At 36.3% G+C, this 13,861-nt stretch overlaps 1 protein-coding gene and 1 non-coding gene across 2 annotated transcripts; both read left to right on the top strand.

Moving 5' to 3' along the window:
* The first annotated feature begins 601 nt into the window (after positions 1 to 601).
* On the top strand, positions 602 to 12,037 carry LOC106960613 (potassium voltage-gated channel subfamily H member 2-like). The gene is made up of 6 exons (XM_015053789.1): positions 602 to 760; positions 4,227 to 4,457; positions 6,772 to 6,921; positions 7,973 to 8,076; positions 10,276 to 10,585; positions 11,731 to 12,037. Exons 1-6 carry the CDS (start codon positions 685 to 687, stop codon positions 11,985 to 11,987), a joined length of 1,128 nt encoding a protein of 375 aa, XP_014909275.1. The 5' UTR covers positions 602 to 684; the 3' UTR covers positions 11,988 to 12,037.
* On the top strand, positions 6,659 to 6,730 carry trnac-gca (transfer RNA cysteine (anticodon GCA)). Its single transcript has one exon. It is a non-coding gene; the product is annotated as a tRNA-Cys (tRNA).
* Positions 12,038 to 13,861: the final 1,824 nt, after the last annotated feature.

Raw genomic sequence — 13,861 nt, 5'->3', positions numbered from 1 at the left:
ACTTCGTAAGATTTTATTTTTGCAGTGTAATCTTCTTTCCAGTTTACAATTTCTGCTTGAGTTAGTCTATCATATAAAATAAACAAATAGTAATTAGCAGCACATAAATAAATAGGGATGTTTTTAAACCTTAACATTAAATAACGCAACAGAAAAATTATTATATTTAATTTTGTAACATTTTGGCCAGAAAGAGGTAGACAGTTTTACTTTGAAGGCTAAATGAGAGTTTCCGCTGTGGCTGAGAGTCAGTTCTGTGCAGCTTGGGGTGACAGGGAAGAGGAGCGGATCAGTAAATCTGGAAAACGGGACCTTCCTCCTCCTCCTCTGCATCCTTATCGCGCAGCGTTCAAACCTGAGTGGGATTAAAACCCAAACTGACGGCTTTTTTACTCGCTTCACAACTTTCCTCGTTTCTTCTGAACGATCCTGGTGTTTATTTACCGACCTGACTGCTGCAGTATTAAAGTGAACTTTTTCAGGTTTTTTCCTCTCCTGCATCTGCCATTGCCGGGGTAACCAGCCCTCCTCTCCATCCTCTTCCATCGCATCAGAACCTGTTTGTTTATTAACTCCGAACTGAACCCAGTATTTTCTGTTTAATTTGTTTAATACCCTCTCCGCTGTTTGTTTTGTTTTTTAATGTGCGTGGTTATTTTAAACCGGTGAAGTTCATGCGTCAACATGCCTGTAAGACGCGGTCATGTTGCGCTCCAAAACACATATTTGGACACAATCATCAAGAAATTCGACGAACGAAGTAAGTGAAATGAAAATTTATTAATCTGCTGAAGAAAATTTTACTCGTAATAATATTCTGCAAGCCTGTTCTTTCCTAAAAAAAAAAACAAAAAAAAAAAAAAAACAAAAAAACTGTAAAAATAAAGTTAATCCTTCATAAACTTGTTTAGCATGAAGTTCTCCATTTGTTGTACATTTTTGTTTTCATTCGGCTGATTTTTTAATTTTATTGTCTGGCAGGTGAGAGATTGTTTTCTTTTTTTTAAACATATGTTTTATGCTGCAGTTTAATTACACCTGCGTGTAGTAGCGCAAAAAAAGTGAGTATCCACTATAGGGGCGCCGCTACAGGGGGCGCCGCAAAACCATGACGGAATAATTAATTTTAGTTAATTGTCTGTATTTACAGCTGTTTTTACATTGAAAAAACAGTGTCTACATACACCTCAAAGTACTATATCTGCTCCCCTGCCTCTCATAATGCCCCATTTTCCATTCTTTCACATGGAGAGACAACCAAAAATCTTCCCCCACATCCAGGATTTTGGAAAAGGACAGATGTTGCATGTAAAGTAAACCTAAACCTCACATTTAGTCTGTTCTTATATTTTTAAACTCCGTCACTTTTCCCTCTGACTCTCTGCCTTTGGTCATGTCTGATTCTTGGAGGCTCCTTTTGAGGGAAAAGTCTATTATGTAATGCCTGAACTGTGTCCCTAAAAGTGCGTGCGCATGTGCACGGCCAGGTGAGCGCACGTGCAACAGTGGTGCTGCTTAGCAACGCCGTGACGATCTGTGTGAGCCCCAGATAATGACACTGGACAGGATGTGCTTTCCACCAGAGACGCTCAGACGTTTACTTTAAAGAGAAAACTCCCCCTGCTCCGCTCTCATCTGTGTGGGCAGCGAACAGCTGGATCCACCAAAGCTGTGATAAAAGAGGCAGTTTGAAGCAGCTGAGTTTATTTATGCATCTTCCACAGTTCATTTAACTCCTTTATTAGCTGCCCTTGTAGAATTTGTCCCAATTTATCTTCATGCTGCATTTTATTGCTGATTTGTGAGCGAGATGGGCAGCAACTAATAAGAGTTGGATATTGTTTATGTTTGAACAACTAGAGCTGCAACTAACAATTATTTTTTTGATGATTAATCGATTAATCGGATAACAAATTGACACATTCTGAATATGTTCCACTTTGGCTGTACTATAAACACATGAAAAATGTAAATTTAGTTCCTTTTTAAATCAGAAAATAAAAAAAATATTGCCTAAAATGCAATAACAAAGCATTCCTTTAGTGTGCACTTATTTCAGATATCAACTAATCGATTAGTTTTGATGATTAATCAAACAGTTGGACAAAAAATTCGCACTTTTTGCAGATTTTACACTTAAGCCTTTTTCATAAAATATTAAAAATACATTGAAATAATAAATTCAATTCCTTTTTTAAATAAAAAAATAAAGAATTCATTGTCTAAAATGCAATGATATAGCTTTACTTTAGTGTGTGCTTGATAATTTGTAATAAAACTGCCTGCATCCGATTATTTCAGATATTGATTAATCGACAATTGATTATTTTTGACGATTAGTTGAACAATCAGATAAAAATTTGGCACATTCTGCAGATTTTTCACTTGAAGTTTTTCTAATAATTAATAATTTATAAATAAGAAAATAAAATTGTTATTGCCTAAAATGCAGCAGCATATTCCTTTAGTGAACTTTTGATCATTTGTAGCAAATGATGCATCTGCAGCCATGAAAATACTTCTGATTTAAAAATGTGAAGCTCATTGTCTTTCTGCTTGACTGAACATTGATTTTTTTATTTTCTGGATTAACCAACTAGCAAAAGATGATTAACAGATTTTCACTGAATTGTAACTGAGTGAAGCTAAAATTAAACCACTTGAGTTTTGAGTTTTGGGTAGAACTTATTTATAAAGTTATTTTTTTAATCCTAAACACAAAATATGTATAATTTGTACAGTTTTGACTTAATTACTGCTCTGACTGTTGTTTTTCTTAACAAATTGCCTTTTTTATCAGTCTGTGTATTCCAGCTAATAATTAATTGATTGCTAGTCGATAATTACTTCAATAATTGATTAATTGCGATTAATCTAATTAATTATTTCAGCCCTAGCTTTAAGAGTTTGACAGGTTTTGCAGCTGAAACAGTTCTGCAACTGTTTTTTCCCTGAGGGACGGAGATGATCGATGGTGTTGTGTGACCTCTCCAGGAAGGGGTCATTTACTGCCGAAGAGACACAGCAGGGGGTTTTGCATACAGAGATGTGTGGAGGTAGAAAACGTAAAGAAAAATGCTTGTAGTGTAGCTCCAGTTAGGTTGATTACTTCCCTGTTCAGACAGATTTGTTTAATATTTGTGTCTGCTTTAACAACTGACAAGGCAAACCACATTTATTTGATTATTTGACTTACTGATTATTCAAGCTATTATTCTGATCATTAATCTATTAATTGGATAAAAAAATTGGCACATTACTCAGATTTTTCATTAAAACAACTAAAACACTTTTTATACAATATTAGAAATACATTAAAAGATTAAAATGTTTAATTCCAATTTCTTTTGTAAATAAAATATTTTCTTACCTAAAATATAGTAACATAGCATTCCTTTAATTAATACTTTGCAGAAAAGGATACTTAAAAAAAATACTTCTAATAACGTGAAAAGATCAATCCGTTCTGCTTGACTTACCTTAAATAATGTAGGACTGATCTGTTGATTATTAACCGATTAATAATGAGTCAGCAAAAGTGTTTAAGTGTTTGATATTAGATTTATTTAACTGAATTTGAACCAGATGCATAGCACAGCCAAAACTATGCTACTTGATGAGTTTTGGGTAAAGACAAAACCATGCAAATGGAAATGATCGAGTTTGTTTTAATTTATCATGCAAATAATATTTATATGATTTATTGCAACATGCATAGTTATGAATAAACAAAATAAAAACATCTAGTACACTAAACGATAAAATTATAATTGAGTTTTACTGTAAACTGAGTCAATAAAGATTTTAAATAAAGATGAAATTGGTTCAACTTGTTGACATAACAAGACTCAAATAAGATGGACAAATAAGAAAGCAACTATATGTAATTTAAAAAAGGTTAAAAAGCTTTAAACACATTACCTGAGAAAAAATGTTACACAATAGTGTTTCAATTAAAGTGGCCATCTGCTTCTTGTCAAATCCCCTGGGAGGAACCGGGACGCTAATAGCGTTAGCGCCGTGGAAAACTGGACAGCGTCAGCTCCACTTTAGCTTATTGTCAGCTGAAGACGAGGAGAACCAGTTCATTGAAAAGCCGTACTGGAAATTAATCCACCCTGACCTCCAGGCTGATTCAATCACACCCTATCTGTAGACGTTTCTGTTGCAACTGTGCTACTTCTTCCAAGAATAACCGTGACCTTGTTTGACCCCTTTCTTGCAAGATCGCAAGTTTCTGATCGCCAATGCCCAGATGAAGAACTGTGGGATCATTTACTGCAATGAAGGTTTCTGCCAGATGTTCGGCTTCACCCGGGCAGAGATCATGCAGCAGCCCTGCACCTGCCAATTCTTGGTTGGTCCTGGCACCATGAAGAGCGCCCTGGCCCAGTTAGCGCAGGCCCTGCTTGGGTCCGAGGAGCGCAAGGTGGAGATCCTCTACTACTCCAAGGAAGGTGAGGAATGGGAGACAAAAACAGGCCTGGGGAGATGAAATGAGTCAGAAGGTGGCCTCTCGTATCAAAACGTAAACAATCTTAACAATAACATGTTTAAAAGCCCAAAGTTACAGAGACGTCTCTGTCTGCAAAATGAACAGATTCAGTAAAACCCTGCAGGTTCTCTGTAAACAAAACTTCCAGCATGTCTTCTTTGAAAGACAAATTTTTATCTTACTTACATTTTTTTGTTACTGTTTGCTTGAAACTACAGAAGTGAGCCCCACATCCAGTGGTGTCCCCGAAAAGGGAACCAAAGGGGCCCATAGCCCCCTCTTAAAACTTGTTGATCATTCCACTGACCTCTCAGATAATCATGTTCAGGACACAGAAAGGCAAGGAAAGATAACTTTACTTATATAGCACCTTTTAGTTAGAAACAACTCAAATTACTTGTACAGAGAAGTTAAAAACAACATATAATAAAAACACATCAAACAGATTACAGTTAAACTGGTTTAAAAATAATTTAAAAGTAGGACAGAGTAGAAAAAAATATCGAGCAATCTTCTTCAGTCAAGACATAAATGTAAATCTCAATGCACAAATTAAAATTTTATATATAATTAGGTTCCATAGGAAATTAACGGAGGGGAATGTTTCTAAATCAATGTTTAAAACAAAATGGCTTCCTGAAAAACCTGGAAACCTGATCATCTTCAGGGAATAAAACTTTTTTTTTTTAAACCTGCATGTAGTGATGTTTGTTTTTATATTGGCTGTGTGGGCAGTTGTCCAGGGCATCATCAGAAAGGGGTGGAGCGCCCTAGAACTAAAACATAAAATATATCTGATGTGTCAGTTGTTCCCTGAACAGGTTTGCTACTACTGTATGCATGTGTGGCAGAGAAAGTTTCCCTTAGTTGTTTTTGAGTATTGAGAGACGACATTACATGCTGTCTGCTAATTAATTGCTTGCATTTTAATTGGTTGGAGTGCAATATATGAACATGTTTATATTTCAAGCTTACAAAGTTAGGCATAGTGATCAATCGTGATTTATGTGATTAATCACTATTAGTGTGGTTAATCTTGATCACTCATGATTAATTATGGTTCATTGTGATTAATCACGGCATGAATGATCTTTAATAATTATAATTAATCGCAATTAAGTAGTGTGATTAATCACAATTAATTACAGCCTGTTTAATCATAATTATTAAGTAGTGTGATTAATCATGATTATGATCTATTACAGCATGATTAACCTATTCAACTTGTTAATCGATTGACCGCACTAATATAAATATTTAAAATCAACAGGTCCCCACAGTTTTTCACAGTAAGACATATTTTACACAAAAATGGTGAAAAACCTGGGTTTAAGTAATTTTAATGTGTTTTATCAATGTATTCTGGAACAACTGGCTCTGTAAGAACATTCATAATCTTTTTTTTTTTTAAAGGCTTTATTGGCCTTTATGTCACATTAAGGTGGGTAATGAGAGAAGGGGAAGACATGCGGTGAAGGTTGCCAGGCCAGGAACTGAACCTGCGACAGCTGTGTTGAGGACCAAGGCCTCCATATAAGAGTTGTGCTGAACCCCTGCGCCACCACAGAACATTCATAATGTTGATATGGCCCAAAATGAAAATGAGTTTCACATCCCTGGTCTATAATATCAGATCCTGGTCAAATACTTTGAAGCTGCTGCATGACTAAATAGTTTTTAAAAGGTTTGCTGTCCTTTAAACTGTGTCCAGTATTGTTTTTATGAAATCAGCTTCAGAAACTGGAGTAAAGTGTCTCTTTGTGACTTAGGGATGACTCAAAACTTTTGCCCAGTGTTCTCCTTTCGGCATCTCGTCGTGAGGCACGCTGTCTGGTGTGTTGTTGTCATGGAAATGAGTTCATTGTGCCAGCTCAAATCCACTGAGCGTCTATTTGTTTTGTCTCCTGCTTCCCGCTGCGCTCCCAGCCTGATCAAGAGGGAAATGAGGGAACAAGTGAATGCAACATGATTCAGAAATGAAACCGACTCTCCAGGCTGAACCCTGGCTTGTCGAACGGACGCAGACAATCTGTTTGCATGCCTGGTCCAGTGTCGGATCTGTGTAATTTTTGTATTTCTATTTCTGGATCTGACTGATTTTAACCTGCCCTTTATCTCCCTTTCTCGATTTTTCCCACAGACTTCAGTGGTTATCTGTATGTAGGGGGTATAGCTCAGTGGTAGAGCATTTGACTGCAGATCAAGAGGTCCCCGGTTCAAATCCGGGTGCCCCCTTCTCATTTTAAATATATTTCTAAAGCTCTTTTTGTTTGCAGGGATTTGTCGACCCTGCCGAGTGGATATCGTACCTGTCAAAAACGAGAAAGGCCATGTGATAATGTTCATCCTCGACTTCCAGGAGCTCATTGACCCTTCGCTCAAGAAGTCAGGCTTAAGGCAGAGAGTCACCCAAGGATGGCTTTACTGTAAATACACTTTCAGATTTAAAAACCATAACATTTTGTAATAAATGAAAACCTGTCTTTAATTGTTAATCATGACTATATGGAGTAACACCTGTAGTTTTTAAACTTTGACAAGATAGTAGGGATGCAAACAATTAATTGACTTATGATTAATTGTTAATTAATGGTTTATTAGATTAAAATGAGCTACATAAACATTTTATAGACTTAACAAAATGGAAAATGATAAGCCCAAAAAATTTAATAATTGTAAACATTAAGGCAAAGGTAAAATATTACATGTTTTATTTATTGTTTTTCAGACAAATGGGGGAAAAAATCTTATTATTATTATTATTTTTCTATTGGAGGGGGAAAAAGAAAAGATTTGGCTTTGGAATACTTTCAACTTCGGGATTTTGACATCCCTGGAGTAGAAGACCGTGTTTTAGTGTTGTAGTTTGGCTGCCATCCAGCAGAGGGCGCCGGTGGTCACCCTTAAGCAGTTGATACCGAATTCAAGATGGCGGCGCATCCCAGAGTAGAAAAGAGAGACGATCCAGACGGAGTCCGGTGTGGGATGCTAAATGCTCTTTATGCGGTTCTGTTTTAAAACATAAACACTCAACAAAGTTCTTAAGTTTCACTTTCAGCCGAGTTTCAACTTCTCAACCTGAAATTACTGATGTGCCGCGGAGGTGAGAATATGATGACAGAAAAGCGGAGAAAAATTCTAACATGACAGATAGCAAACAGCAAGTTTAGTGATGTGAAAAACCACAGTTTAATCAGTCGGTAAGCTAACACAAAATAATGTTAAAATGTAATGTTTTTTAAATAAAGCATATTATGAAAACTTTAGCTCCTTATGTTGTGAAAAGACCATCGGCCCTGTTAATATAAGAGAAAACTCATGTTTTTTAAGAAAATGGCCGCTTGCTTATCAGATCCCTACAAGGTAGAAAAGCAAACATTTATTTTAAGAACCCCTTTTCAAGCAAAAATAATAAAGTAATGTTAGTATTCAGACATTTGTATCTGAATCTGAAGTTGTAAGTTTTTCCCCTTGCAGGTCAGAACCGCCGGCTGAAGATGAGACTACCAGAACTTCGCTCCCTGCAAAGGCCGTCGCTGGCCAAAGATCAGTGCGAAGGGGTGGTGGTGGATTACCTGCAGGTGAGATATTTATGGCACACAATGCAGAACTACCAAAAGTAGCTTATAATTGAAAAAATATCTAATATCCTTCTTTCAATGCCTAATTTGACTTGCAGAGAAAAAAAATACAAACAAAACATTTCCTTTAAGCTTGGTTTCTACAATGACGAGTTTACATTTATAGATTTCTTTTTTGTGTATACACAGCTGCTGTTGCTCCCACAGCATTGATAATAAAACAGGTTTGGAGAGTGAGAGGAAAGTTTCCAAGCTCTCATTAGTGTTTTCTCAATGTCATTATCATTGCTAATTTAAAACAATTTCTCCAGAGTAATGCGAGTCATTTCCTGTTTGTGTGAATACCTCATGACTGATTTTGTGAGAAAACAGCAAACAAAAAATAAGGTATTAGCGGACAAATACTTTTTCATATCAGTTTGCAACCTTTGTAAGGCCTCAGTTTATATTTCTCTTCTGAAAAACATTCCTTTACTTGTGTTTAGTCTTTCTTTGTCCTCTGAGGATGTAAACTTGTTGGAAGAGACTTCCTGACAGTATCTCTTCATGACACTGGCCCTGAAGCAGGCCAAGAAAACATAGCTGACATGAACGTGACTCTATTTTCACCCATCTGAATAATAATCATGCACACACATTTTTGACAGTTATCTTACTCCATATAAGACAGGAAATTTTGAGTTGTAACAAATATATTGGTGTGTTTAGAATCCAAGCTGCTCTTTCTAGTTAAATGTGCCAAAAAGGTGGACTAAAAATAATTGTTTTATTCAATATAAGTAATATTTTGTAAAGTTAATTGCTAACTGGAGCATAAAGACTCAAAAGAGGCCATTTGGTGAAGGAACAACATATTCAAAGCAGAAATTAAGTCAAAACTATTCACAAATATATACATTTTGTCTATAAAATAATAATAATAATAATAATAATAATAATAATAATAATAATAATAATAATAATAATTAAAAACTTAATTATATTTATGTTCCGCACAAGTGGCAGTTTTAGATTCTCTCAGTTAAAATTCAATAATTAATTGGTTAATCCAAAAAATAATCAACAGATTAGCCCTACACTGCATTGATAAGTCAATCAGAAACGACTGAGCTTTTTGCATATTGTTAGTATCTTTTGCTACAGTCAATAAAGTATTAACTAAAGGAATGCTGTGTTGTTGCATTTTGTGCAATAAAATGTTTATTTTCTTATTTAATAAGGAAAATTAATTATTTATTTGGACCATTTAATGTACATCTAATACTGTATAAAGTGGCTTAAATGAAAAATCTGCACAATGTGCCATTTTTTTATTCTATGAATTGTCAGAATAATTGATAAAATAATTGATTTTAGATTTTAGAGCGCCTTTCTTTTCTAATGTGGTTGAGAGAATTAGGAAATTTGCTCCACCTGGAGAAAATAAGATTTTCTGTATCTTGACTAACCAAGAAAGTGTATTTTATATTTGTCAGTCAGGACTTGGCTTGATAAACTCAAATAATAAGCACTCTGCATGTATTTTATAGGCATATTTTGGAAAACCATGTTATTTTGTTTGTGTGGCTTATAATTGTATTTTGTATGTTGGTAATCTATAAAATCAATGAAGTATTCACAAAAATGAATAATTGAGTATTAAAATAGTAGTTGTAGGCTAGTTACTGGACGATAAATTGTCCCAGAAGTTATTGCGATAAATGATAATATCATTGTTTTGAGACCATTTTCAAGTAATGTTATCGTGATGGCGTAATAATGCAAAAACAAATCCTCAAAGAGGAAACTTTAAATTCTAATGAACATTTAACACTGGAACTGGAATCAATTAATCACAAATACAAAGTTATAGAAACACAGTCAACAACAGAGAAAACCATTAAACATTACATTTTGCTAAGTGCCATCGTTACACATCAAACTGTTGGTCCGTGTTTCACTTATTATGGTTCAAAAACAACTCTAACAAATAAAACAACAGAAACTAGGGATTCACGATATATCGGCACCAATATCGGTATCATCCCGCTTTTATTTATCCGGCTGATTTTAGCAACCGATGTTTTTGTTTAGCTTTGGTGATCTTTGATTTATAGCTAACATGAAATGAGCTGCTCATCCTGCCTTTGTTTGTAGGATGAAATGACTGTAAAATGTATCTTCTCCTTTGTAATGTTTTATATTACAACTCATCTACAGCCGCGCAGCGAGGACATCCCTCTGAAGGAGTTTCGGATCCCTTCGAAGGAGAGCTGCATGCAGTCTGAGACTGAGGCTTTAATCGAACAGGACCTGGATCCCCCCTCGCCTGCTGCTCAGTCCTTCACCAAACGGCGCTCATTGCTGGCGGAGCGGCTGGACCCCAGCATCTCCTTCACCAGGGGGGCGCTGCCTCGAAGCTGCTCCAATGAGAGCGTCCGCAGCCTGAGGCGGGCCTCGTCTCTGGATGACATTGACGGCATGAAAGCGGAGTGGAACAGTCGACCCGGGGAAATCCGAACCCACAGCAGTGAGTACCAGAGAGGGAGCTGTCAGATCCACTAAGGACGACCTTATTACGCAAAATTCAAATTTTTATACTTCCATTGGGGCCTCTACTGCTTCTAAATTCAAAAGCACTTTATTGATCTCAAAGGGAAATGAAATGTTGTTGTAACTTATATTAATTCAAAAAAAGCCACCGAGCCATTTTTTGGCAATAAATTTATGTTTATTAAAGCAACATTGCAAATCTGCAGGCACTGCCCCTCACCTAGCAACCCCAGAAAAGCCCAGCTTGTTACCTAGCAACCCCAGCAGAATTCCGCCCGTCACCTAGCAACCCAAGCTGAGTTCCAGCACATTTAGTCAGCTGGTTTTACCGCTGTATGCTCAGTGCAATGGCTGGAGGAAAAGACAAAAGCACAAACATTTTACTAAGTGTTTTTAGTTTAATTTCTAGTGCAAATACCTTAGAAAACTTGACATAAGATAAAAGTAGCTTATAAGCGAGATATAGGAGATTTCTTTAAGTCAGTAATTCCTTAATGTTTATGAAAAAGTTTTAGTTCCATCGGCAGATTATTTCTCATGTTACAAGTGAAATCATGTGCCAGAGGAACTTGTACTTTTTTCATGAATATTAAGGAATTCCTGACTTAAAACAAGCTGTTTCATCTTGCTAAAAAAGTTTGTTTTGTCTTATTTCAAATGTACTAAGATATTTGCACTAAACTCGACCACAAATACTTTTGTGTTTTTGCATTAAAGTGTTTTGTTGTTTACTTACTGTTGAGAAACCACCTGCTGGATTCTAAAAAACACCTGTTGCATTTTTGTTGATTGTGCAGGAGGCTCCACTTCTGCTTTTTAAAGATGTACAGTTGTATAACTGAGTATCTGTTTGTATGTAATTAGAGTAGATGTTGAGTTGGGGAGCAGTTTATTTGGATTTAAAGTGACAGGAGGCCCTGAAACTGAGCAGACTAAAATCTCATTATCTCAGAATGATTTTGTGCAAAAAATGCAATGAGCATGTTTCGTGTGGCCCATGAACGTTTCCTAACCTGTTAAGGAAGCATAATAGGTCAAAGTATTATTGATAAAAATAAATGACATTACCTTTCATAGTTTTATTTCTGTGTCGTCTTTGCTGATGTTTGCTTCTCGCTGCAGACCTGAAGCCCAGCGCTTTGAACTCCACCTCCGACTCAGATCTTATCAGACACAGAACCATCGGACGCATCCCGCAGGTCACCCTCACCTTCGGCTCAGACCGACTCAGACCGCCCTCGCCTACTGAGATTGAAATCATTGCGCCCAGCAAGGTCAAAGACCGAACCCAGAACGTCACTGAAAAGGTCACTCAGGTCACGCAGGTGAGATCTTTCTTCTTCTTTTTGTTTGGAGTCGCCGCAGAAAAGGAGAACTGATATGTTTTTGTTTCTTGTTGATCATTGAAATAAATGTCAACTAATTTAGTAATCGATTAATTGTTAACTGGAGGATTTGCTGAAAGAACAACACAGTAGTGATTAAATAAAAGAAATATAAATAGTAGTGATTAAATAAAAGAAATATAAAAAATGTAAAAATACAAAGAAAATATTTGTCTGTAAATGTGTCCTATCTTGAACTCTTCTTGAAAGAGCTGAGCTGAGCATTACATATGTTAACTTTAGAAGTATTTTTGTGGCGGCAGATGCATTTTTTTCCTGAGTTCACTAAAGAAGAGCTGTTATTACATTTTAATTAATTAAATGTTTGGTTTCTTATTTAAACAATTACTTGAATTATTTGCCTATTTGCATATTTTGATGAAATTTTAATGTATAAAAAGACTTAAATGGTTAAATGAAAAATCTGCAGAATGTGTCTTTTCAAATTTGGTTCTTTTTAGTTTTTCCAAAGAGCATTTTCTGTTGACAGTCATATTCTTCAGTCTCACTTTGGTTTATTAAATAATAATCATATCTGCTGATGATTAGTTGGGACTTTTTGTCTATAAATGGCATATTCCTCTGGTTTCCTGAACATACCCAAAGACATCTGCAGTCACAGGGTGAACGTGTGAAATAATCATCTCACCTGAGGTGTAACTACATTAATGTTTTCTACAGAACAAATTCAGCTTCTTGTTATCACTCCAAGCTGTGCTGATGTACACCTTTCCTGACAACACAGGAAGTGCAACACTGAGAAAAAAAAAACTAAAATATGAGTAAAGAAAACTGTTAAATCTGATTTAAAGTGGAACTACTAATAAATGAGCTTGCAGAACCTTCACTTTTTTCTGCTGTAGCCACAGACAAATTGAGGTTCTGTTTAGGATCACTGGGTTTCAGCTGCATCTGAAAGCAACCGAAGTGTTTAAAAATAAAACACTCAGACCTTTTTTGGCAGTAAATAATTTTTTTTGGAGTCTGGAAAACAAGCAGTTTAATAAAACCTCCTGAATGTAACTTCACAAATCAGCAGGCACTGACCCTCACCTAGTAACCCCAGAGAAGCCCTGCCCGCTACCTAGCAACAGCAGCGGAATTCCTCCCGTTGCCTAGCAACCCAGCTCCAGCACGTTTGGTCAGCTGGTTGTAATGCTGTATGAGCTGTACAATGGCTGCTGGAACAGACAAGTGTTTTGTTGTTGACTTAACCATCCAGAACCCCCTTTTTGTATTTATGTTGGATGTACAGGAGGCTCCACTTCTCCTTTTCAAACATGAATAGTTATATAATTGCACATCTGTTTGCAGCCATATTCATGGGCGAGAGTAAATGTTAAGTTGGGGAGGGCGTGGCCAGCCGAACCAGATTAAAATCTCATTAACTAAGAGTTATTTTGTGTAAAAAATGTGACGAACATCTTTTGTGTAGCTCAGGGGTCCCCAAACTACGGCCGGCCCGCCTCCACATTTGGTCCGGCCCCCTGAACAATACCAGCATTCAGATTTTTTTTTCATTTATTGTATTTTCCGGTTTATATGTGTATTTTTCTTCAACCACCAGGGGGCTCTTTAGCAGGAAGTGTGTCCTGTAAACTGTTGGACTTTTAGGGAACTGCTTGACTTTTATGTTATTTAATCAGTACGGTTGTTTGCTAGCGGTAGAGCAGATGAACACGTATCTGTTATGAACGCCGCATTCCAGGTTGAATTCTTCGAACCAATGCCTGTAAGTAGCAGCTTATACTTCAAAACGAGCCTTTATGTTAACATATGAGAAATTAATATGTTAAAGTTATATTCCCTCAATGCAATATATACTAGTCAGTCCCAGTGACCGTTTCACTCATGGGTTTTGCCCATGT

This window comes from Poecilia latipinna, unplaced genomic scaffold, assembly GCF_001443285.1.
Source record: "Poecilia latipinna isolate Pla-1442-1.1 unplaced genomic scaffold, P_latipinna-1.0 Scaffold1201, whole genome shotgun sequence".
NCBI lineage: Eukaryota > Metazoa > Chordata > Actinopteri > Cyprinodontiformes > Poeciliidae > Poecilia > Poecilia latipinna.
The sequence above is the reverse complement of the archived record's forward strand: the minus strand, read 5'-3'. Positions and strand labels throughout refer to the sequence as shown.